Source organism: Trichosurus vulpecula, chromosome 3 (genome assembly GCF_011100635.1).
Source record: "Trichosurus vulpecula isolate mTriVul1 chromosome 3, mTriVul1.pri, whole genome shotgun sequence".
Taxonomy (NCBI): Eukaryota; Metazoa; Chordata; class Mammalia; order Diprotodontia; family Phalangeridae; genus Trichosurus; species Trichosurus vulpecula.
This window is the reverse complement of record NC_050575.1, coordinates 351,007,653-351,032,039: the sequence shown is the minus strand read 5'-3', so window position 1 is coordinate 351,032,039 and position 24,387 is coordinate 351,007,653. Positions and strand designations below refer to the sequence as shown.

Here is a 24,387-nt window from a genome sequence, read left to right as displayed (position 1 = left end):
TAGAGACCAATATCTGGACCTAAGCCCGCAAACTTCCTGCATCCACTCTCCTCCAATCCATCTGCCTGGTTGGATAGGAAGAGCTGCCATCATCACCTTCTTGCTCATGATTTATTCCAGCTGACTGGTCCCCCCTACAGAGCAGTATTTTGCTCTGGTGGAGAAAGTTGGGGCTGGAGAAACAGTAGAGTACAGGATCAAGGGTGCTGTTGAGGTAGGTGAAGGCCAGGGCTCCATGGAACAGCTCTGTACACATGTTGAGTGCATGGCAATCCTTGAGTTGCATGGCTAGGACGGAGGCTATTGCAAAGACAATGCTGGGCAAGAAGCAGAAGAAATAGACAGCAACAACTACTCCCAGGACAAGCATCGCCCGTCGTGCCCCTGCTTGCTTGCCCAGGTTCCGTCGTCTGATGGTGAAGATGATGCTGAAGATACAGAACAGGATGATTCCCAATGGCAGAAAGAATTCCATCCCATAGAGTATATGGTGCCAGCGCTGGGCAATAGAGCCTTCGGTGTTTGTTGTAAAGCTGAGGCAAGAGGCATGGGAATAGACAGGCTGGGGATTGTTGAGGAGTAGGGGCACATTCATGAGCAGGATGAGCACCCACAGCCCCACAGATACCTGGGCTGCTGACCCTGCAGATGCCTGGCTCAGTGCGTGGTGGGGCCATGCCACCTTCAGATAGCGATTGAATGCAATAGCAGTGAGGAAGACAATACTGGCTGTACGATTGGTGGAGAGCATGAAGAGGTTAGCCTTGCAGGCACCAAGCCCAAAGTTCCAAATCTGGCCGTGGACGTAATAATCAACTCGAAAGGGTAAGTTGATAATCAGGAGGAAATCAGCAATGACTAGGCACAGGAGAAAAATGGTGTTAGACTTCCAAGGTCGTATGTGGAAGCAGAAGATGAAGAATGCGAAGCCATTCCCCACTAGCCCCACAATACACTCCAAAGCCAGCACTGGGGCCAGGAAGGCTGACAAGGAAGGGGATGAGCTCAGGTTGCAATGTAGTTCATGCATTGTACTCCTTCAAAGTCTTGGAGAGTGGGGAAGATGACGGCTTGGGCCCACACAAGGTCCCAGTGTTCTCAAAGAATGGAAGGTCACTTCAGAGTCTCATGTTCCTCATCTTGTTACCTTCAGTGACCAGCACAGGACTGGACACTATTAAAATAATAGAGCTGACCAGAGACCTCCTAGCCAACCCCAGGAAATAAGATGACGGTAGTCAATTGTGTAATATCCGTGGGTTTTCATCTTGTGCTCTCACTGCTGATAAAGATCAGAGATCATCTATAGACAAAGAGGAACTACTTTCCCCCCTACCACCTCTGTGTTCTAGTTGACCTGAGGGCATCCTGAACCTGGGATTGGGGTTGTGTCCTACCCCTTACACCTGGAAAAGGACAGAGAGCTGCCTTCACAAGAGGATTGTGTATTTAGGGAGGGGTGTTGAAAGTTGGACAGATGGCTTGAGTCTCTGCCCCTATATTCCTTTAGTCCTCATGGCTAGAGTCATTTAATCCCCAAGCTGTCCTGGGCTCTGGGATCAGGGATCTAACTTAGACATGTATTGAGACTCTGGGATTGGTCCAGCCTCTAGGTTGGGGAAAGATCGTTTATGGCGCAGCTCCCCTGAGTCTGATTTCCCCAGCTGAAAATGGTCATTCCCACCACAAGTTTGCTTTATTTAAACACTTCCTCTTGGTATTATCATTTATTTGTGTATATGTCTTATCCCTCTTAGATTGTAAGTTCTGAGGACAGAAACTGACATATTTCATCTTTGTATGCCCAACACCTAGTACAATTCATGGTCGGTATTTAATAAATATTTGTGGAACTGAATTGATTCATAGATGAGGGCTTCGCACCAACCAGATCAGATCTAATGTTTGCTGAGCTTGTACTTCAGTTCTAGTAACTAGACCCTTACATTGTCCGTTGTAATTAAGCCGATCCGCCTTGTTAACCGTGTTTTTGTCTTGTTTGTGAGCCTAAAGTCACTGCTTTGGTGCCTAATCCCTTTATTCCCCAGAGGATTCCTTTCCCTGTGACCCCCACTTCCTGCTGGCTGCCACCAGACTACCCCAGTGTCCAGCTCCGTTTGGCTGCCAGGACCCACCCGCTGCCCTTCCTGGTTGCATCTCTGCTTATTCAGCCTGACATGGCACTAGCCTAATGTAATGTCCTTTGACTTTCCCAATCAACTACCTGCCTATCCCAGTGCATCCTTCTAGTTCCTGAAAATCATGGAGAAGTGGATAGACACAGGGCAGCAAAGAAACCAGATCTGTACTGAGACAGGTTAGACGGTTTGCCTTCATCAAGGCTCTTGACTGACTCAGTGACCTCTGGGAGACTCCGTTGCAGAGCAGAGTGCCTGATACTTAATAAATGCTCTTAATAAATGCTGGTTAAATTGAATTGAAATGTTGAATTGACTCAGGTTCACACAAGACCGTCACATTGATGGGGGTTGTTATCTAGTGGTTCTGCGAATTTGTGTTTTTAGTGAATTATAGCCCACACCACCTGAGCTAGAAGTCTCTTCAACCAGTAGTGGGTAATGTTCTGTCATCTCCCAGGGCACAAGGAATTTCTCTTCCAAAAACTGTAGCCCTCTGAATAATAGATAATAATACATATTCTCTAGAGGTGGCCTTCCCAACCACATTTACTGCAATCCAGAACAGTCAGCCATAGATAAGACTTTTGCATACAAACTGTGCAAGGGAATCCAAAGGTAGAAATGATATATTAGCAATTAACTTTATTACAATGACTGTTTAAAGCAAAAGTTGGTGAGCTTTCAGAAGGGGCACAACAAATTGCTGACTGGTATTCTCCCCATCCTCCCACCCAAGTGGAAAGGAAGAATAGGAGTGAGGGAAGACAGCAGCTGCTATCTATGCTCTTAGGTGGGAAGCTCACCCAGTTTGCTTAGCTGAACCTTCTTGCAGAGACATTGTTAGGGACATTCCCAGAACAATGCTTTCCTGAGCCTTTGGTTTCTGGTGGTCCTGGAGCTTTGGGGAAGGTGGAGGAGTACCAAATTCTGTCCCCACCATTTAATACACGGACACCTCTCCACACAATGTTGGCTGTCCTGCAAGCTATGGCATGGTTGTCATATGTTGTCAACTTTTGTCTAGGCCAATTCTTTGTAACTCCTAGGTACCCTCCTTCACATGTCATTCCTCCCTCCAGCGCCTACCATAAATACTACCCCAGGTTCAAGTCATATTGTGAGTCATCATCCACTTAAAACCATAGCCTAGGATTTCTCACTGGTGTGTTTCTTTTATCAGCCAAGCAAAGCAAAAGTCATTCAACTGAACAGGACATCAAGACAAATTAAGATTTCCATGTGCCCAGAGGCACACCATTATACCCCAGGTTAACACTCCAGCAGTGGGGGTGGGCTTACATATACAGATGTGGAAGAGCATAGACATAAGGAACATATGGAAGAACCAACTCCTGTCTCCATTGCTGCTTGGCCTGCATAGATCCTTTATTGACATCACAGAGTCAGCTGCTTTTTCCCCTAAGGCTGTCCCCTTCCCTGCTATGCATAACTTCCTGGTTGTCTCCGCTGCCCTGCTGATCTCTGCATCCATCTCTTGTCTCTGGCTACTATCTGGCATGTTGCTCCATGGGAGAGAGGGCTTGCCAACTCTATCTTGATTGCTCCAGGAGGCATCTTAAGCTCTTTTGTGATACATACTGAGACCAACTAACTACAGAGGCTGCTAGTTTTTAGTGTGTCTTTAATTCATACCCTGAAAGGCAATTTGCTATGGCACATCAACTCCTATAATGCCACTGGTTGCCACTCAAATCAATTTGGTAAGAAACCCAAAGGACAAAGTGAATATTTTCCCCCATTTGCTAAAAGGGGTGAGGAAAGTAGTGGGAAGAATAATTTTTTTAAAACTTTGTTAATTAAAAAATAAAAGTTAATATAGACTCTTTAAATAGAAAAGGAAAAATAAAAAAAACAAATAAAAATATGGTCATTGGTTTCAGAGAGAAGCTTGGGTCATTAAAAGCATCACATAATTTATAATGTTTTTTCCTGTTCAATTCTGTTGGGCTTATTGCATCAAGTGTCTATCTAAATATGTGTACAGTACATATTAAAAAAAACCCAATCAAGATAGAAAAATCTCAAAGAATTTCAAAGAAAAAATATATAACTTCATAGTGAGGCAAATCAAATATCCACATTACCCATGAATGATCATCACTTTAACAATATTCTTCTGATGGTGCTATATGACTTTATGTAATGGAATCTCCAAAAAAATTAAAGTTATGAGCCATCCAAAAGGCAGTGGAGAGATTCATGGTAGACAAGAACAGGCCACAATGCATTACCAGTGAATAAATGCACAAGAGAAACGTCGCAAAGGTTATTATTAGAAAGATGTGTGGAAAAGGTGAGTTGGCTAGATAGCAAGAGTGAAGGACAAACAATGGACAGCCCTTGTCCACTGGTGTCTCTGCAATGACAAGAGCTCCAATGAAAGGCCCCTATCTCTTCCCTGACGTTGCATGAGTTTATTTAATAATCCTAGCTAGCATTTATGTAGTGCTTTAGGGTTTCATCCTTAATTGGGGACTTTGAGCTGAAAGTAAGAGAAAATCTTTTGGTTTGGTTAGTCATATTTTTTTATTAACTTCCCAAAAAGCAGAACTAAACTAGATCCAAGGATTTTTTTTTTCATTTCCCTAGGATAAAAATGAGAGCATCATTTTTTTCTGTCTGGGCACTGACACCTTACTTGTTCTCACTCATTCCTTTTTCTTTTCTTTCCTTTCCTCTCCTCTCCCCCTCATCCCTGAAGTTGAAGGTAGTGAATAGGGCATTGGGACCATAAGGACCACTTGGTGGGCGGAGAAATAGGTGTGTCTGGTACCTAACAAACTTGTACCAAACCAAACCTTACCATGCAGTGCTACCAAGAGTGGAGTGAAATAGGAGTAGAACGATTCTGTTGCCATCAAGAATGCCTAACAAGGGCATTCTTTAATGTAAAACAAAGGAACTGAGTCAGAAGTCAGCAGTTACATTGGTTCCACTCACTACTGCTGCCCACAACTTCCCCTGCTCCTCTGTTGCAGATGGTTAAAAAAATATGTGTACTGATGGACTAGCTTAATTAGTTATCATCCAAATAAATATAGTTTGGACAATAAAAAATTTTCATCCACTTAGTTTTTCCTATGTGGATAGTTAGAAAGCTTAGCAAGGGTTCCAACTAAGAGTAGTCATCACAAGGATATTTAAGGATAAAACAAGGAGGAAGACAAGGCTGATCAACAAGGAAAACAAAAGATGAACAATGGATTTTTATAACAAAATTTTTTTCATCCTCAAGGTAAGTGAAGCTATCACATTCAGACTCTGGTATCTGCTTATGAAAAGATAGGAATATCCATTCAGGAAATGGCCCCAAAGAAAACAAAGATGAAAAGAGCAACTGGACTAGATTAAATATTCATGGAAGTTTGTGCTAGAGGCAACATAATGTTGAAATCATTAGGGGATTATTTTTCAAGGTGTAATACCAAGAAGATAATACCAAAGGCTTGGAAAAAAATTTTGAGCACATCATTACCAGAAAAAGAGCCGACCAAGAGAGTAATCATTTACCTGTATGCCTACTTTCCCATCTCTACTAAATCTTTAACACAATATTCTACAGAGTGATCCTTGAAGAAGCAATAAAAAGGAATTAGGCAAGCTTTCACAAATTATATTCTATAGAAGACACCTCTTTTTTCTTAATGTTTTATTGACCTCTATTGCATTTTATTAGAAAGACGTATATGTGGAAAAGGTGAGTTGGTTAGATAGCAAGAGTGAAGGATAAACAATGGACAGCCCTTGTCCACTGGTGTCTCTGCAATGACAAGAGCTCCAATGAAAGGCCCCTAGCTCTTCCCTGACTTTGCATGAGTTTAATTAATAATCCTAGCTAGCATTTATGTAGCGCTTTGGGGTTTGCAAAGCTTTTTATACATTATCTCATTTGATCCTCACAAGAACTCCATGAAGGAGATGCCGTTATCATCCCCATTGTACAGATTGGCTTAGCGAAGTTGTCCAGTCATTAGCTAGCAAATGACTGAGGCAAGATTTGAACTCAGGTTCTTCCTGACTGAAGGTCCAACACGATCTACTGCACCACCAAGCTGCCTCGCACGGGAAGGTGGGGGGAGTGGCGGTCCACCCAAAGTACTGGGGATCTCTCATGTTCTCTTGTGAGCGGGAGAATACCACTATAGCCAAAGGACAAGCCATTGATTAACTTCCACCTGCCATACGGCCAGACCGTCTTCGACTATGTCCTCGATGCCATTTTCCCTTTGTGGCTCCTTGTTTGTAATGTGGGCTGCTAACAGCCTGCCATGAGCCTCTGGGTGATTCTCCACTCAGATTCTTGGGACACTGGAGGCTTTGGTGACTCACAACCATAGGACAAGCCCACAGCTGATGAACTGAAGATGCGAATCTTTATTTCCTCTGAATCAGCGAAGCCTTGCGTCCAGTTCTAAGAACTGTACCAGAACTACACCCTAAGTTTTGGCAAGCATCTAGTGGACAGGAATTAGGCAAGGCTCATCTTTGGCATTTCACAAACCCTACTTGCAGAGGAAACAACTTTCATAACTCCCACATTTTTGCAATTCACAAAATACATTAAGATGCATGCTTCAGAATAGGTGGCTTTTGAGGAGGCCAACTCTGGGATACTATGATTTTATAATATATGTTAGGCACTAGGGGAGTCATAGAATCAGAGATTTAGGGGTGGAAGGGTCCTTAAAGGTGGAGTCTCATCTCTTTATTTTTCAGATTAGAAAACTGAGGCCCAGAGAAATTGTTATTTGCCCAGAATCACACAGCTAGTAAGTGTCTGAGACAGGATTTGAACCCAGATCTTCCTGACTTCATGTTGAGCACTCTCCGGGTTGTTTACTAGGAAGCTTACTATCAAGTTGAGGGGATAAGATGTATACAAACATAAGGCAAAACATGATAAGAGCCACACAGGGGTACAGGCAGGAGCCAGCCCAGGGAGGAATGGCAAGGTAGATTTGGTCCAGATAATGGATTTTTTATGTGAAATGTTTTATTCAGTGAAGATGGCACCAAGGTCATACATTACTATAGGGGGTTACTTCAGTGGCTTCTTGTTGTTCGGATTCTGGGTCACTGCCAAAGCCACACAATCCTGAGCTCGCTCCCAGATGTACCTTCAGAGATACAAAAGGATGCACGATCACATGCAGATAATAGACTCCTCAAGGAAGGACCCAGAAGAGGATGGCTGAGTGGGAGAGATCACTGAGCATCATAATGGGGAGGCAGATAATAGATCCCAGGGGAGAGAGAAAGAGGTGTTCCCAGGGAGGAAGTGTCTCTGGCAAGGGCCATCCTAGAGAGGGTTACTCACATGGTCCCTTCAGGCACAAGGAGGCTGTCATTTTGCAGCAGGCTTAGGTTCTGTCCTCCAATGGTCACCACTGAGGACCCTTCCTAAGGCAGAAGAAGCAAGAGGAAGTAAGAGCTACAGATGAGTGGATGCCTGCCACCTCCTGTAGCTGAGCAGGTCACCAGAACCAAGCTTCTTGCTGGGATTGGACTGCAGTTAGTGCTTCCCATGGTGTCTTGGGGACATTTATATGCCACTTTGTATGTACCTTTTCCAGAAGGGGTAATCACTGAGAGCCAGACCCAGGTCTGCCTTTGTGTTTGTCCCAGAATGGGAGCCCCTAAGTGTGTAACTCAGGTCTGTGGCCAAATGTCTGTCCCAGATTATAATTTCCCAAGAGTGGAGATAGCAAATAGAGATGGTCCTTTTTTGGACATTCCTGGGTTTTTTTGAGGGGCCCCTGAGTCTCTGAAGGATTAGCCCAAATATTCATGTGGTTAGTTCTCTAACCTACTCAGCCATGGTCCTGTCAGCCTCACCCTATGAACCTTACCAGCTGCCAAAGCCACATATCCACATTCAGTTTAGGACCTTTGCTGCTGCCAGATCCGTAGACTGTCACCTGTTAGGGGAGAGAGGAAAACGTATCCCTGCGGGGCTCTGATTCATCAGCACAAGACAGGTTCTTCCTCTTCTCAGTCACATTGCAGTCTCCAGTCCGAATACTTTGGAGCTAGACAGATCAGGGTCGGCAGCTTCTAGAAGAAGCTGAGCTCTTTGCCAAATTAGCTAGTTAGTATGACTATCAGGCAACCCATCCCCCTCCTGATGTGGGGATAAATTTCAGACTTGTGCCTTTCAGGGAACTGTTTTCACACTCCTCAACAAACCCCCCCACACAAGGATGCTCAGCTCTACTCACATGCATACACCATACAGATGTGTATATTCACATATGCCCCCATACGGTCATAGGTCCCCAGGTCCCCATTCATGCTAGCTCCTACTCTATAACTGCCCCTCCTTTCTTGTTAGTAGGCCTGCCCCAGAGAAGGTCATGGGCTCCTTACCTGTGTCTCATATGTGTCTCCAAACAGGCTGAGGGTGCTCCCTGCCTGTAGCTCCGCATGATGGTCAGCCAGCCATCGCTGAAGGGCCAGTGGCTCCATGACAGCCCTTGTGTTCAGGGGGAAGGGTGGCTCTTTGAGCAGCTGGTCTACAACCCAGATTAAAGAATCAGTGCCCCCTCAACACCATCCACAGCACCCTCTGACCCCTCAGCAGTACCTGATGAGCATTACCTGGGACTAAGGGGCTGCTCATTTTCTGAAATGAGTCACACAGAGAGAGCAGAGCAGGGTGAGGAAAAGGTAGAAGAAAGGTCCCATTCCTGTATGCTCTGTGTTCAACAACCATAGTTAATGGCATTAAGTGTGACTTCTCTCAGAGGCACATGGAAACTGAAAAGCTTTCCATGCCCAAAGGAATTAATTCCTAACAGGGGAATTTCAGGCATTTTGGAGGGATGAAGGAGAGAACTCTCTGGGGTTCCTAGCACCTTGGGTAGGCTTTTGAAGAAGATAAAAAAGAGAACCTTCAGGCAGAGGGATGATGCCCCATTTGAGGCCCAGCACCCAGAGCATAGATCCCACCTCCATTCCATTTCTCCCCATGGAGAAAGATCACTCAAAACTTCCTTACCCGGGTGGGGTTTTCCTGTCTTGTACTGCTCAGAGTTGAAAAGCCTGAAGGTAAAATCATGACACACAGGTAGGTGAGACCCACACAGGAGTATCTGTGTTCACACCCACCCCACCTTGTAACCTGTGCTCTTTGGTTCTCTCTCAGCATATACATGTCACACACAACCGTGTCTGTATGCGAGCAGCTGAGAGCACAGCCTCATGGGTATCTTTCCCACATCATGCAGGCATCCAGTCATTCCCCTGTGCTTATTCTCCACCCTCATTCCTGCCATCACTCTTTGAGACTCTCTGATTCTCTCCTCCTTTAGGCCTCACTTCTGGTGAGGGTGTTTCTGACTGTGAATCATGGGGTATAATGAAAGATGGTTTTGGAGAAGGAAGCAGATTTTTCTTTCTAACTTCCAAAACCTGGTCCCTCCCAGAAGTAAGGCTGGTTCTAAATTTCTGGGCACAGTGCCAGGGCCTGAGACTGTCATCCTTGACCTAAGCATAACGTGCTGGGGATGAGGCAGGGGAGGGGGGCAGGGCAAATGGTATTAAAAGGCAGCTGGTGAAGTGGAAAGAAGACTGGATTTGGAATCAGAAGACCTGGATTCGAATCCCACCTCTCCCCCTGGAAACCTGCAAAGGCTTAAGCGAGTCATATTTAACCTCTCTGGGCCTTGGCTCCTCCTAAATGAACACAAAGGACAAGATGTCCTTCTAGCTATAAACCAATTGTGTTTGTCCTTCATTTTTGAAGAGGACCACAACATCAGGGAGATGATGACATGACTTGCAGGTGAGTTGGATCTGAGTGAGGGGGAGCTGTGCAAGGTCACCAGCCTCACTTTCTCCTCCAGAGCCATCTGGGTTCAGTGGCCTGATATTCACCAGGATGATTGGAGATGGCCCAGGATTCAATGGGAGACTCTGGCCCTTTGAGACTAAGGCCTTTCCATGTACTCAGAGTGAGGTAACGCCCATTCAGTGTTGCTACCCTGGAACCCCAAGACCATTAGGGAGACAGAGGCCAAAGTCCTCTCCTCTCCATCCTCATCTCTCCTTCACTTACTCCTGGATGATTGGTGCTAGTTGTGTGCCAAGGTCCTCACAGTGGAACCACTTCTCAACGAGGACATTTGTTGTGTCTCCAACATAGTATCTGCAGAGAGGGATAGCAGGTGTCAGTGAGCTCACCTATGTGTGTGTATGTGTGGTGGGGGAGTGGACAGGCGTCCTGTACTCCCTCCTGCTCACTGACTCAACATGGGTTGTCTCTGAGGTTCTAACTAGGGATATGCCTCTTGACTGCCCCTCATTGGCCTTATCTGCCCCTCCCACCTCTAACTCCCTCCTCCCCTTTATCTCCCAACCTCCTGCAAATGATCATCCTAGAGATGGGAACGGGGGTGCAAAAGAGGAGTTGTCCCATCACCCCCTCTCTCTTGGGTTCCCTTGTCCCCCAGGCCATAGTCTTCCCAAAATGCCCTTTGTGCTTCTTTGTGACTGCTGTCACAGTTTCACCAGTGATCCTGATGATGCTCTCAGGGGCCTCTGCATGCTGTCATTTTTCTTCCCTGAAGGGGCTCCATTCTTCCCTCTCTCCCTCTGCAAGCTACCCCTTGCTCCCTGCTTCCTTGCCTGAGAAGAGGGTCAGGTCCCACACCTGATGAAGATCTTTTAGAAAGACTCTCCTAGGGCCTAGGTTCCCTAAGCAGAGTTCATGGTCCTAATCTATACCTTTCTTAACTCCCCAGGGGGAAACAGGACATTAGGCCTAAACGAGAAAAGGGAAAGTGGTGCAAGGCAAGTCCCAGTCTTGTTTCTCCACCCTCTCTCTCTTCTGTAGCCCATTGTCTTTAGAATCTCATGTCACTAGAGTCCTGAAGAAGTCCATGGATGGATTTCTGTGAACTTGGATGGGGGAAAACACATCCTTATTTTCATTAGCCTTCATTTTTGTTTGTGAGCCTATGCATTCTATTTTCTGCACTTTAAAACAAGATTCTGAGAAGAAGTCCAGAAGCTTTATCAACATGTTACCAAAAAATTTGTTTCCCAGGAAAGGTGAAGAAGCCCTGCTTTAGGAATATGGCTAGGCTAACTCCATTCTGTGGCCCAAGGCCATTGATCCCATTATAGCACGCTGTTCTGTGATTTGATTCTCCTCTTGTTCAGAGCACCAAAACACCATATTGGGATTGTATGTGACCATTGTGGGGGTCACCACTGTTACTGCACAGCGCAGAGTGTTATCAGACTGTCAGGGGTTTAGGGGGGTCACTGAGCTCACTCCACACTCTTCCTACCCATAGATCCTACCAATGAGATAATATCTGTAGAGTGCTTTTCAAACCTTAAAGTGCTGCATAAATGCTAGCTATTTATTATTAATCTATTATTGTCATTGTTATCATATCTAGTGCAGTGGTGCCTGATTCCTCAGCTTAACCCTCGTGTTGTTAAGTAAAGGGTTTCTGATTCCACAGCCTCCCCTGACATTCCCTGATGTGTCTATCAACCAGAAAACTTTCCCGTTGGGTCAAATTTGAGCCATTTTCTCACTGTAGGGTGACCCCTTCTTACCCAATGACTAAGCAGTGCTACGATGACTTAGAGCCTTGGACAGCAGTATCCCCATGTTTTCCCTGGGGTGGAGGCCTGTGCCTTGAAACCCAGAGGAGGCGGAAGTTTGTTACCTGAGCCCATCTACCTCTGTCTTCAGTCGTTTTCGCTCTATCACCAGCCCCACAGTGTTTGCAAACCTCTGCGGGGAATGGGGGATGCCAGCTGGTAGGAGGAATATCTGGAGGTTGGACAGGAAAGAGTTTTTGATCGTCACTAGGAGCAGTGACATCAATTGGAGCTTCAGCTACCCTACCTGTTCAGCTGGGGATGGGGAAAGGAAGTTGGCAGGAGGGTAGCTATTCAGTGTGGATTAATCTTTCTTTGGCCAGTCACATTTCACCTTGGGGAATAAGGAAAAATCTAAGGCCATGCACAAGGGGACTATGGACCAAGTGATTCACGTGCCTGTGCGTGGGCTGAAGGGGAGCCAACAGCCAGAACTGACAACAGAGAATCTAGGGGACAGGTGAGGTGTGGACATATGGGGCCCTCTAGTGGATCACAAGATGGTGATCAGCCCTGTAAGTGTGCTCCTAGTCACAGAATCACAGAATTTGAGAACTGGAAGGTTCTTCAATGGCCATCTCATCCAACCCATATTCCCTACCCAGCCATCCCAGGGGCCTCAAGGGGCAGAGCTACCCAGCCCTAGGACCCCTTCTTTCACTCACCTCCCCCTGGCGGATGAGCACATCTCGGTGTTGGCCTTGCTCCAAGATCTTAAGAACCATGTGACCTTCAATCTGGAAAAAGAGCTAAGGCAGGAAGGAGTGACTGGAACCCTCACCACTGAGAATGCCTTAAGTGCTTAGGATAACTTGATGTATCAGAACCTTGCAGAATAACTAAACATTCCTCTAGGGTTCTGGTGGGATTTATAAATGGCTTAGGAGCCTCCCTGACCTCAAGCACACTCAGAGACCACAATGGACATGCCACAAACCACTGCATGCATGTAACAGATATCCTATGGATAAACCACAGATATATAATGAACACGTCAAGCAGATGCTACGGATGTGTCAAGGCTGTACCCTCACCTAAGAAGGAGGCAGTGTAGTTATAATGGAAGAACCAGTGGACTCACAGTCAGAAGATCTGTATTTGAGTCCCAAGTCTACCACCTGTGACCTTGGGCAAGTTGCTTGACCTCTGTGAGCCTCAGTTCCCTCATCTGTAAAATGGGAATAGTCATACTTTCACTGTACGGGGAGTGTCAGGTATTCCTTGAGGTATTCCTCTTCATAGGAAGGAGACCACATAAGGAACATTCAGTGACTAAGTGGAAAAAGCCCCAACTAGCCTGGGTGGTAGTAGGCAGAAGCCTGGAAGGCTGTGAGACTGACCACTGGGGAGCTGTAGGTTGTAAGTCTTCTTCTATCATTATAGGGAAGGGAGAGCAGCTGTTCTCCAAGCATTTTATTCTAGTCATGGTTTTCTTAAATAGCTAATTAATAGTGTTTGTTGAAATCAGCCCCGAGGCTAGGAAAAGGAGGAGGAGGAAGAGGAAAAAGAGGAAATTTTTTCTTCCTGTCACATAATCCACAGGCTCCAGCAACACTTGACAGACAGACAGACAGCAGGGGTCTATGAATTCTTGCTGCAGGACCAACTGAGAGAAATCAGGCCAGAGTTTGAAGGATAGCAAGCTTCTGGCACAAGAATTAGATGTAAAAAAAAATAAGCAGATTTCCCCAATGATGGGGTAAGTGCTCTAGAAGAGCCTGGTGGAATTACATTGACCTGTGGGCCCTTTCTCCAGGATTGGACTGAGAACAACAGGAGAGGAAGAAATAGAACCTGAGACACAGCATATTTAACCCTTGGATCTTTGTGAGAGCCATTACACATTTTTAGGCCCATTTTTTAGACATTTGAGAAGGAGGCTTACATCATATGCAGGAATACTCTCTTAGGGGCTGTAACGGCAACCACACTGGCATACTCAAGATGGCTGCTAGCGCAGGTTCTTAGATCTGCTTTACTAAGGAATGCAACTTAAAAGGGGTCAATGATCTTCTTTAATTATATAGAAAAAATGCAAAGAGAAATAAAGACCATCAGACCCTGCTCTACTGCCTGAATCAAAGCTTTACGTCCACCACGGAATGGAGAGAGCCTTTACCTCTGAGGAGCTGGGGAGCTGTGAACACACGGCCACTCAGAGTCTCGACCAGGGAATCACATCTTTCTCATAAGCAAGCTCCCAAAGCAAAAGCTCACCTCTCACAATATATACTCTTTAGACTCAATGCCTAATTAGAAATTAACAAAAGATGTGTGAGTCTTCCTACAAGCAAGCAAGCTTCCCTTAATGGGCTCCACATGGGGTCTATTGATGGGGAGGGAAGATCTTATTCCCCATTAACCTTACAGGGGCTACCTAATGAAGACTTAGAACCTGGATTTTCTTAATGATCTGTAAAGAGAAAGTCCCGAGGGAGAAGGGACAGACCTAATTTACCTCTTGGTTATCTATCCATAGCAAGAAAAGGGAAAAAAGGCATGGAGTCTTGGAAAGAACCCTGGATCTGGAGTGAGTAGCTGTTGTTGTTGGTCAGTCATTTAGTCATGTTCGACATTTTGTGATGCCATGGGCCATAGCATACCAGGCCCTCCTATGCTCCACTATCTCCTGAAATCTAAGTTTATATTCATTGCTTCCACGACACTATCTATCTCATCCTCTGCTATCCCCCTTTCCTTTTGCCTTCAATCTTTCCCAACATTTTCCAAGTCTTTTCCATTGAGTCCCACCTTCTCTTTATGTAGCCAAAGTACTTCAGCTTCAGCTTCAGTATTTGACTTTCCAGTGAATAGCCTGAATTAATTTCTTTGAGTGTTCTAATACCAGCTTTACCACTTAGTAGCTGGGGGACCTTGGGAAAACATTTTACTTCACTGGGACTCAGGTTCCTCACCTATAAAATGAGAGTCTTGGATTTAATGGCTTCTAAGGTCTTTCCTAGACCTAGATATAAGAATAATCCCCAAATAATAAATAATCTAAAACAGCAGTTAACACTGGCCCCCTTCACCAAAAAAAAGAAGTTTTTGGTTTCAGAAAGAAATATAAAATAAAATACCCAAAGGCCACCATAGACAAGAATACATAGCATTTATGTAATGCTAATGTTTACAGATGAGGAAACACATCCCTCATAAATGTCCAATGTAGTATTTGAACTCAGGTCTGTCTAACTCTAAGTCCCAAACTCTAACCACTGCCCCACTTAGCTTCTTCTGCTTTTGATCTCCAGATTTAGTATGCTCATGGGTTCCACTAACTCTGCCTATTGGAAGGAGTGCATTGTATCTAACCCCTCCTCCTCTCTGAGTGCAGTTCCCCTGGACCCCCTGCTTCAGGGGACAGCTAGCTCATAGGCCTCTAAAACCAACATCCTGTTCTCTGACTCCGGAAAAGAGCAGCATTTCTAACCTCAGGGTGTCTGCCTGGGCTGTGAGTGCTCACATGCAGAGCCACCATCAGCAGTTATTTTGGGGCAAGCGTTTGGCAGTAATTATTCTAATTTGTGCTAATTACGGATTCCCTCCAAATGCCCTTCCCTCATTTATTGCTTTTTCTGATCAACCAGGGAGCTAGCCCAAGGTCCTAGGCAGCTTCTGTCTTACATTGTCAACACAGAGGATTCTGGAAACACAATGGAGTTGGCTTATGTGGGGGTGGGGGGGTGGGGAAGGATGTGTCATTGGTGGGGTACAGAAAGATAAGAAGTAGACAAGTATATGACCCACTAGATTTAAAACTGGACATTAGTGTGTCCTGAGGAGGAAGATAGACTGAGCGGAGACAGAAAGGAGTCCATCTCCTAGAGAGAGAGAGAGAGAGAGAGAGAGAACAAACATAAACAGATGAGAAACAGAGAGGCTCAGAAAGACAGACATCAATGAAGCCAGAGCCATCTACACATATTTCGGGACAGAAAACAGAGAGAAAAAATGGAGAGGCTGACTGAGACAGAGACAGGTAGATATTGAGAAAGATTCAGCCACAAGGACAGAAAGAGACTAAAGACATCTAGAGCCAATGGTGGCCATTTCTGAACCTATCCAACTTCACTACAGCATGACCATTTTTTTTTGTGGTAACAAAGAACTGGAAATAAAGTAGATATCTATCATTGCAGGAATGACTAAACAAATCCTGGTGCATGAATGTAATGGAATATTAATGTGGTGTAAGAAATGACTGTGGGCGATTCAGAGAAATAAGGCAAGATGTGAACTTATCATATAAGGATACGAAAGGAAATCCATAAATATGCTATAGATATGTATGTATATGTTGACTCATAACTATATAAATGGAAAGCATGATAAAGTCAAACTGAATGTTGGGTAATTATATTGACCAAGCTGGGACCCAGAGAAGAGATGGAAACATGTGCTTCCTTCCTTTCTTTGGAGAAGTGGAGAGGGTTTTGGGTACAGAACATCATATCAGACATGGTAGCTAGCATTCATATAGCACTTTAAGATTTGCAAAGTGTTTTTCACATATTATCTCTTTTGATCCTCAGAATAATCTATCATTATCCTCATTTTATAGATGAGGAAATTGAGGCAGAGGTTAAGTGACTTGCCCAGGGTCACATAACTAGTAAACATCTAGGCCAGATTTGAACTCAGGTCTTCATGACTCCAGAATCTTTATCTGCTGCATCATCAAGCTGCCTCTCTGAGTTAACTCATCTTCTCTAAGTTTCAGTTTCTTCATTTGTAAAATGGGGAGAATAAACTTGATGATCTTAGGGTTCCTCCTAATTCTGAATCTGAGATCCCCCTTTCACATGAAGGACATTTTCAAGGATATTAGGGGATTTGCCTAGGGTCAGGAATGGTAAAGGGGCCAATGGTCTTAATTTAGGGGAGATGCTGGCCTCTTTAGGCAGCTGGAGGACTCAGTGGACAGAGTACTAGTTCTGGAGTCACTCACTAGCTGTATGACCCTGGGCAAGTCACTTAACCTCTATCTCAGCTTTCTCATCCGTAATGAGGATGATGACAGCACTTACTTCCTAAGGCTGCTATGAAGACCAGAAGAGATAATATATGAAAAACACTTGGCAAATCTTAAAACTCTGTATAAATATAAATAATATATTATTATTATAGATTGTGAAGCCTGTGGACTTTTATTTTTACTTGTAAACAGTGGAGCCTAGAATTAAACCCAAATCCCCTGATTCCAAATCCTGCACTTTTTCCACCACATGGGTACTTTTTCTAAATACTCCCCACTTCTTTGTTTCTCTGTCAGACTTTAAAAAAATAAGTTGAAAATTTCCCTGACATCTTAGCAAAGAATTAGTTCAGCTCTCAATCCCTCCTTTCAATTCCTATCCCCTCCACTCACCTTCAATCCCTCCTTTCAACTCCTGTTCATTCCCTCCACCCATCTGATTTGTCTTTACTCAGCCCCAGTGAAGACATTCAGCCCAACACACACACTCAGGAGCTTCTCATTCACAAGTTGGATCTTTGGCAGGTGAGGATATTGTGACACAATTTCCAAGGAATTGCTTAGTTCATGCTCAGAACAAGGTTCTAAGCACATGAATCTCTTTCCCCAGCCTCTCCTACCATGTTGAGCTTGGGTTTCTGACCCGTCAATCGCCACCCCCCCCCCAACCTGGCTTTCCCACAGTGTTGTCCCTGTGAATGGGGATTGGGGGAGGTGAGGATTGAGGAAGGGACTTCCTCATGGAGATGCATGGCAGACTCCAGGTAGGTCTTGAGAATCCTAGTCTGTTTTATATAATTTGTAATGATGTCATAGTAAGTATAAGCTGAGGCTCTCTATCCACCATCAGTACTTGAGGAACTTGAAGGCACAGACTGTACCTCTCTCCTCTGTCAGCCTAGGGCTCCTGCAGTGATTACGTCTACACATTGGGAGTGGGGTGGTCATGGTGATGAGAATATTCAGTAACAATTATTTCCTTCTGACCGATTCACCACATCATCGCTTTTTTTATCCACTTCTCTTACAAGTCCCACATTTTTGTAAATTGCACACTTGACCAGTATGGAAACAACTGGATGAATGAATGCAAGTCCTTCCCCTCTGCTCAAGACATAGAGGACATCCCCACCCCCCTCCAGGGCCCATACCTCTTCTCCTTCCTCAATGTGGTAATCCTTTCTTTGGTTTGGGCCTCCAACAAACATGACTTTAAGCTGTCTCTGATGCCTGCAAATAACATAGAGGCAATGAGGCCACAGCCTAAGAAAATGGAGGCTGGGCATGAGAGAAGAGGGCTTAGAGGGCAGCCCCAAGATAGGATTGGGAAGGGGAGTCCCTATCAGCTTCAGAAAAGAATGGTTACAATTGACTTTATTTTAAACAATACAAAACAGAAAACCTTGAAAATAGAATCTAATGGAGTTTCTTTATCACATTCCACATCATAGCCCTCTCAAGACAATAGTCTTCATTTTGTTTCACGGGTGATTTTTAGCTTCATTTTCACTTGGTCCTAAATACATAATCTAGTTTGCCCCCCTGTTTCTGTAAACATCTGAGATTGTCTTGGTTAAAAGTCCATTAGGGTTCAAAGGCTAACTGCCACAACCTCTCTTTTCTGCCCCCCCCACACCCACAAGAAAGGTATACAGTGGGGGTTTATTAGGCAACCCAATTAAGACTGGGCAAGAGTTTATCTACTTATTCAAAAGCCTAAGGTCAAACTCTCAAACTGGTAGAAAAAGATCCAGAACCTTTGCCCTCCCCAAAGGCCACTTGGCAAAGAGGAACAAAGTGGCTTTTTTTCGTTTGCTAGTATTCCAGTTTGAGAGATCACAAGGAATCCAACCCCACATATTTGGTCCAATGAATTCAATATTAGTCCTGGAATGAACTTCAGAAATCATCTAACCCCATACTCTTTATTTTAACAGAGGACAAACTGAGGTAAACTGAATTCCCCAAGGTCTCAAATCCAATGGGGCAGCTACAGACTCTTGGTTGACAGATGAAAAGGCTTTCTGTAAATGATATGGAGCTATGTCCCCTAAATCACTAAAGTGTGCACACTCTTCAACCTAGAGATAACACCACCAAGTCTGTATTTCAAGGAGATCAAAGAAAGAGGAAAGAGACCCATATGTACAAAAATATTTATAGCAGCTCTTTTTGTAGTGGCAAAGAAATGGAAAGATAAGGAGGTGCCCATCATTTGGGGAACAGCTGAGCAAAATAAAGCATGAGTATAATGGAATATTATCATGTCATAAGAAATTATAGAGGGACTGGTTTCAGAGTGATCTGGGGAGACTTGTATGCCCAATGAAGTGAGCAGAACCAGCAAAACAATTTATACAATAAAGATAACAGTGTAGACAAAGCAACAAACAAATTTGAAAGACTTAAGAACTCTGTTGCAGTGACCAAACAAAATTTAGAGGATTTACCATGAAACATGGTAGCCACCTGCTGACAGAGAGGTGACAGATTTAAGGTGGAGGAAAAGGCATACATTTTTGTACAGGCCAATGTGGGAATCTTTTTCCTTGCTTGACTATGCATGCATATTTGTTATAAGGGTTTTGTTTTTTTATATTTTTTTCAATTAAAGGGAGGTAGGAAGGAGAGGGAAATTGGGATAGGATTCTTCCCCCAACCCCGAAATTAGAGAATGAAAGCCAGAAGGAATTACAGACAAGTAGGACAGCTTTGAAAGTTACTTGTTGAATTTCTTATATACTTGACAAGCAAGCTCTAGCTAATAGAGATTTGCAATTTTAGTGCGATCCTTTCTTTTTGTTCTACAATATGTATGGAAATGCTCGTTTTATTGGTATCTGTTAAATTCATAAAAGAAAGTAAAAGGGAGGAGAAAGAAGAGGAAAATAGTCAAGATTTCCAGATCAGTGCTCTGTCCGATTTTGCTGACACTTGGGATTCCTCCCCTATAACATATCCATCTGAACCATCTCATTACTCCATTTCCCTTCCTAACAACTTGACCCTAGTTACTTTTCAATCTCTTCTGCTGGAGAAATGCATGCATTTCTGCCTAGCTAACAGTGGTATCATTCTTTCCAAGTCAAAGCTCCAGCTTCTTTGTAAAGCTCTATTCTGTCCCCAGTCCTAGCCTAGCAGTCGTTCTGAAGGCTGTACTTAGTACCTGCATCAAAGAGAATGCACACTAAGGTTAAGTGATTTTGGAGCCGAGACCTCATGATTCTATAAAAATAACGTTCACAAAGGGCAGTGAGCTAGCCAAAGCCCACTTAACTCAAATGCAGCAGAATCATAGCACTCAAGAAGACAACCAGCCTTTATAACATTATTTCTATGGGAAAATCCAATCTGTGATACGACTAGAAATTTCCCTCTTGAACTCTACCCCTTAAGAAGAGGTAAGAGCCTCTTATGGTAAGATTCTCCACCAACACCCAGTGGTGGTTGGGATTAGATTTTGTAAGTAAACAATACGAAAGGGTGAGGGGAGAGTAGAGGTAGATAAGGCTCTTATTAGAGGTTAGCATAATGTAATGGAAAGAGCATTGAAATGGGGGTCAAGTGACCTGTGTTCTAATTCTAACTTTGTTAGAATTTAAGACTTTGGACAAGATCCTTCTCTGATCCTCAGTTTTTTCATCTATGAAATGACAAGGGTTGGACTATATGACCTTTAAAGTTTCTTCAAAAATCTAAACCCTATGGAGTAGATGGGAAGGGTAAAAGGCAGGGTGGAGTGGTAGGAACTTTAAAGACATGGATTCCCTTGGGCTGCTGTGGAATGGAGGTGACTCCAAGGTTTTGGACCTGTGAGATTGGAAAAATGAGGATAGAAATAGGGCAATCAGAAGTAGGAATTTGGAAGGCAGAGGAAAAAGATGACACATTAAGTTGGAGGTGCCATTGGCACCATCTGGAGGAAAATATCTAACGGGCTTTTGGAGCTGTGGGACTAGAGCTTGGGAAAGAGGTGAGGGCTGGTCATGGTGGTGCACACTTTTGGTCCCTGCTACTGGGAGAGGCTGAGGCTAGTAAATCACTTTAGCTCAGGATCTCAGAGAGACAGTAGAGATAAAAATAATTGTGTATTTGCACTAAGTCTATCATCCATCTAAGTGAGATTCTAGGATCCAGGAACCACCAGACTTCCTAATGAGGGGTGAACCAGTCTTGGTGAGAAATGGAGCAGGCCAAAGCTTCAGTGCTGATCAGCAGTGGGATCAGGTCTGTGAATGGCCAATGCATTTTCAGCCTGGGCAAGAAAAGGAGATACAGGGGAAGGAAGGAAGGAAGGAACGAACGAACGAAAGAAGGTAGGAAGAAGGAAAGGGAGGAAAGAAGGATGAAAGAAAGAAAAAGGAAGAAAGGAGGAAAGGAATGAAAGGAGGAAGGAAGAAGGAAAGGAAGGGAAGAAGAAAAGAAAGGGAAGAAGGAAGAAAAAGAGCGCAGTGCTGGAGCAATATTTAGGGAGTCACCTCACAGAAGAAAGGCAAATGAAAATGCGTGAGATTAAGAGGCAGTTTGGTAGTCTGGAAAGAGAGTTGGCTGCAGAGCCTTGGGTTCAGTTAGGTGAGTCGGGTAAATCACTTAATCTCTCAATGCTTCCGGGGAACCCTCTAAGACTAGAAATTGCAAAGCAATTGTTGATCTCCATTAGTAGAGGGCGTTGCCCCTACAGTAGTCCCCTCCACCAATGAAATCACAGGTCTGGTTAAAAAATAAAAGTGAGCTGGAGAGAGTATAGAAACTGGAAGGTCAAAGGCTGAGGACAGAACTTTGGGAAATGCTCACAGGTAACAAGTGGGAGGTGGGAGGTGGGTGGAGGAAGATGAGCCAATGAGGAGAAGCAGGAGGAAAAATAGGGTAATGGAGTTCCTCTAGTGAGCAGGGAGGAGTTTCAAGAGAAAGGGGGAAGTTATATTAATAGAAGCAAAAAGTCCAAATTGAGAGGAAAAGAGATTGAAAGAGAATTTGAATGTAACCACTGGTATGCAACATCTGGTTGTTATGTATGTATAAGTTAGACGAACTGCCCCCAATCAAATTCTTCCTCAAGCAAGCCTATGGCTACTTTTCCTTCATTTCTTGAAGTTCCATAACTGGAAAAAAAAAAGGAGCTATTCAGGGGAGTGGAAGGTGGGGTTCCACTAAAGGATGGATTTTCATTCATCCTTGTGGTAGTGAGTCACTTGGGGAAAAGGGATCAGCTCAGGATTGGGGAACCCTTTTCCAGTTTCTCTTGTCACCAGACAGGGAACAGATGGGACAGGAGGGACAGGAAGGGGCTCAAAGCCTTAGAGGCTCAATCTTCATTTATAGCCATGGCAGGAAGAAGCCTACAATTCTGGAGTTTACCAGGTCACACCCCACAACTGTAATCTCCCTCAAAGAAACAGGAACAGAGACTGAAGGGAGAACCTAGAACAGCTTGGCCCCTTGCATACCCCTGGTAGGGAAATGCCTGTTTTTCTTTATGTTACTTTTCAGTCAGGAAGAGACCAGCAAACAGCAATGCCATCTGGGAGTTATCTTGAGCCCCCATGGAAAACTTAGGGGACAGGATTAAGGATAAGAGGCCAGAGGGGTGGGGTGCAGGGAGCTGGTGGAGAAATATGTAAAGGGCCTATGCCACTAAGACAGCACTCTCAGCTGAACCTCAGACCACTTCAGCATTGCTCCACTTCTCATAAGTCAGCATTCTTCAAAGCTATTGGACCCGATGTCTCTTCTCTTAGACTGCTGTCAATCAACCAACCAATCAAGTTTTTATTGATTATATGCTGGTCACTGTGCTACAGATACAAGTACAAAGTATGAAACAATCCCTACTCACAATGAGCTTACATTCTAATGGGGAAGGCAAGTACATATGTTAAAAATATATATAGCATAATATAAAGTGAATACATACAAACATATGTTATATGCATATATGTAGGCATACACACATATATATTTAATATAATGTGGTTTGGGAGAGAGGGCATTAGCTTTTGGGGGAATCAGAAAAGGCTTCCTGCAGAAGAAAGTGCTTGAACTATATCTTGAGAAAGAAATAATATTTTTCCGCCTTCTAAAGTGTCCTGATTCCTCCAGATCTGCTTGCCTGGGTATGGACAAGAGTGCTTCCCCACCTCAGTTCTCAGTGCAAAGCAACAGTTGATCATGATGTTAGGAGTTTCCCCAGTCGTAGTTCCCTCCTCCAAAGAAATCACAAGTCTGGTTAAAAAATAAAGGTGAACTTGCCACTGTAGAGATTATAGAAACAGGATGGTAATGGCTGAGGACAAAACTTTGAGAAAGGTTCCCATCTAGCAGGTGGGAGGAGGAAGATGAGCCAATGAGTCAATGAAGGAGTTGGAGAAGGATTTGTGCTAGGAAGAAAAACAGGATAATAGAGTTCCTTTGGTGGAGAGGAGTTTCAAGAGAAAGAGGGAAGTCATGTTAGTAGAAGCTGAAGGTCCAAATTAAGAGCAAGAGAAAAAAAATTGTTTCCCCCCTCAAAAAAACGAAAAGAAAAACTTAAATATCCACCAAGGAGGGAAGTTAAAATGCAAAGAACAGAAATAATTGAAGTCATGGAGCTCGGATATCCACAATCTAGTCAGAGATAGTTCGTGCCTTACAGGGCAAACTGGCTCGTTTTCCTATCTCATCTCTAGGCTGGAGCCTATCTCTCATTCTTACTAGCTTGTTAACGTTGCTGTTACTCACGTAAAGGGTTTTTCTCTCATCTCTAGTTCTCCTTGGGTTCTATGACTGTCCTGGCCATTTGACCTGCTGCCAGTAGAGAGAGGGGTGTCTTTCTCAGCCTACACAAGATTATCTGTTGCTAGTGTCTCAAAACACTTCCTTCATTCGAGAACTTCAAAGGGTTTGAGCTCAGTTGCCAAGGAGGAAGGTTAATCCCCAAAGCGCAAGTGATGGTGGCATGTGTTCCTCACCTCCACCTCTGGCCATCTGGCTGAAGCATTTACCTCAAGAGAAGGAAGACCCTGGACCTGATAATCTCCCTAGAACACAAATCCTTTGCAGAAAGCAGAGACCCATTCATTTCATGGGGAACAGGGGTTGGGGAGGAAGGAAGGACTCACATGAGCTTGTTGCAGACTGGGGGGAGAAAGGAGGGTTTGTTTTTCTCGATCCACGTCTTCACATTCACTTGGAATTCCATGATCAGGCTTGGGGGAGATGCAGCTGACTACCCCGGGCCTCTGGGGGAACCTAAATCTAGTCAGGAGGCGGCTCCTCCCCCAGGCTCGTGGGGAGCCTCGCTAATTAACATCCTCTGGCTCAAAGGGCGACCGGCTCCCAGGGGGACTTGGACTCAACCCCAGGCACCCGTCTTCGCGGGGCTGGAGCCACCTCCTTTGCATTCGCTCTAGAACCCACCCCTCTCCACTCTGGAATCCACTCCCCCAAGTCCCCTAGCCAGTCCAAGCCAGCCCGTAAATGAGGGAAGAGGAGGGTCCCTGGAGGTGTTTGGCATCGTGATTGGGAAGGGAGGATTAGGGTTGAAGAGAGAATGTGCTGGGAGGCAGAGACCTCGGGGTTAACCTTACCCTTACCCAAAGAGTCCAAGGTCCGCGCTTCGGGTGGAGCTGCCCAACCCCGCCCCCGTCCCCT

At 44.5% G+C, this 24,387-nt stretch overlaps 2 protein-coding genes across 2 annotated transcripts; both read right to left on the bottom strand.

Moving 5' to 3' along the window:
• On the bottom strand, positions 1-2,270 carry OXER1 (oxoeicosanoid receptor 1). Its single transcript, XM_036748814.1, has one exon. The coding sequence runs from the start codon at positions 1,028-1,030 to the stop codon at positions 20-22; it is 1,011 nt and encodes a 336-aa protein (XP_036604709.1). The 5' UTR covers positions 1,031-2,270; the 3' UTR covers positions 1-19.
• Positions 2,271-7,133: 4,863 nt separating this feature from the next.
• HAAO (3-hydroxyanthranilate 3,4-dioxygenase) lies at positions 7,134-24,110 on the bottom strand. The gene is made up of 10 exons (XM_036748913.1): positions 23,856-24,110; positions 17,910-17,988; positions 12,446-12,529; positions 11,846-11,952; positions 10,219-10,308; positions 9,160-9,203; positions 8,529-8,674; positions 8,012-8,080; positions 7,480-7,562; positions 7,134-7,279 (listed from the first exon to the last, which is right to left on the bottom strand). Exons 1-10 carry the CDS (start codon positions 23,933-23,935, stop codon positions 7,201-7,203), a joined length of 861 nt encoding a protein of 286 aa, XP_036604808.1. The 5' UTR covers positions 23,936-24,110; the 3' UTR covers positions 7,134-7,200.
• Positions 24,111-24,387: the final 277 nt, after the last annotated feature.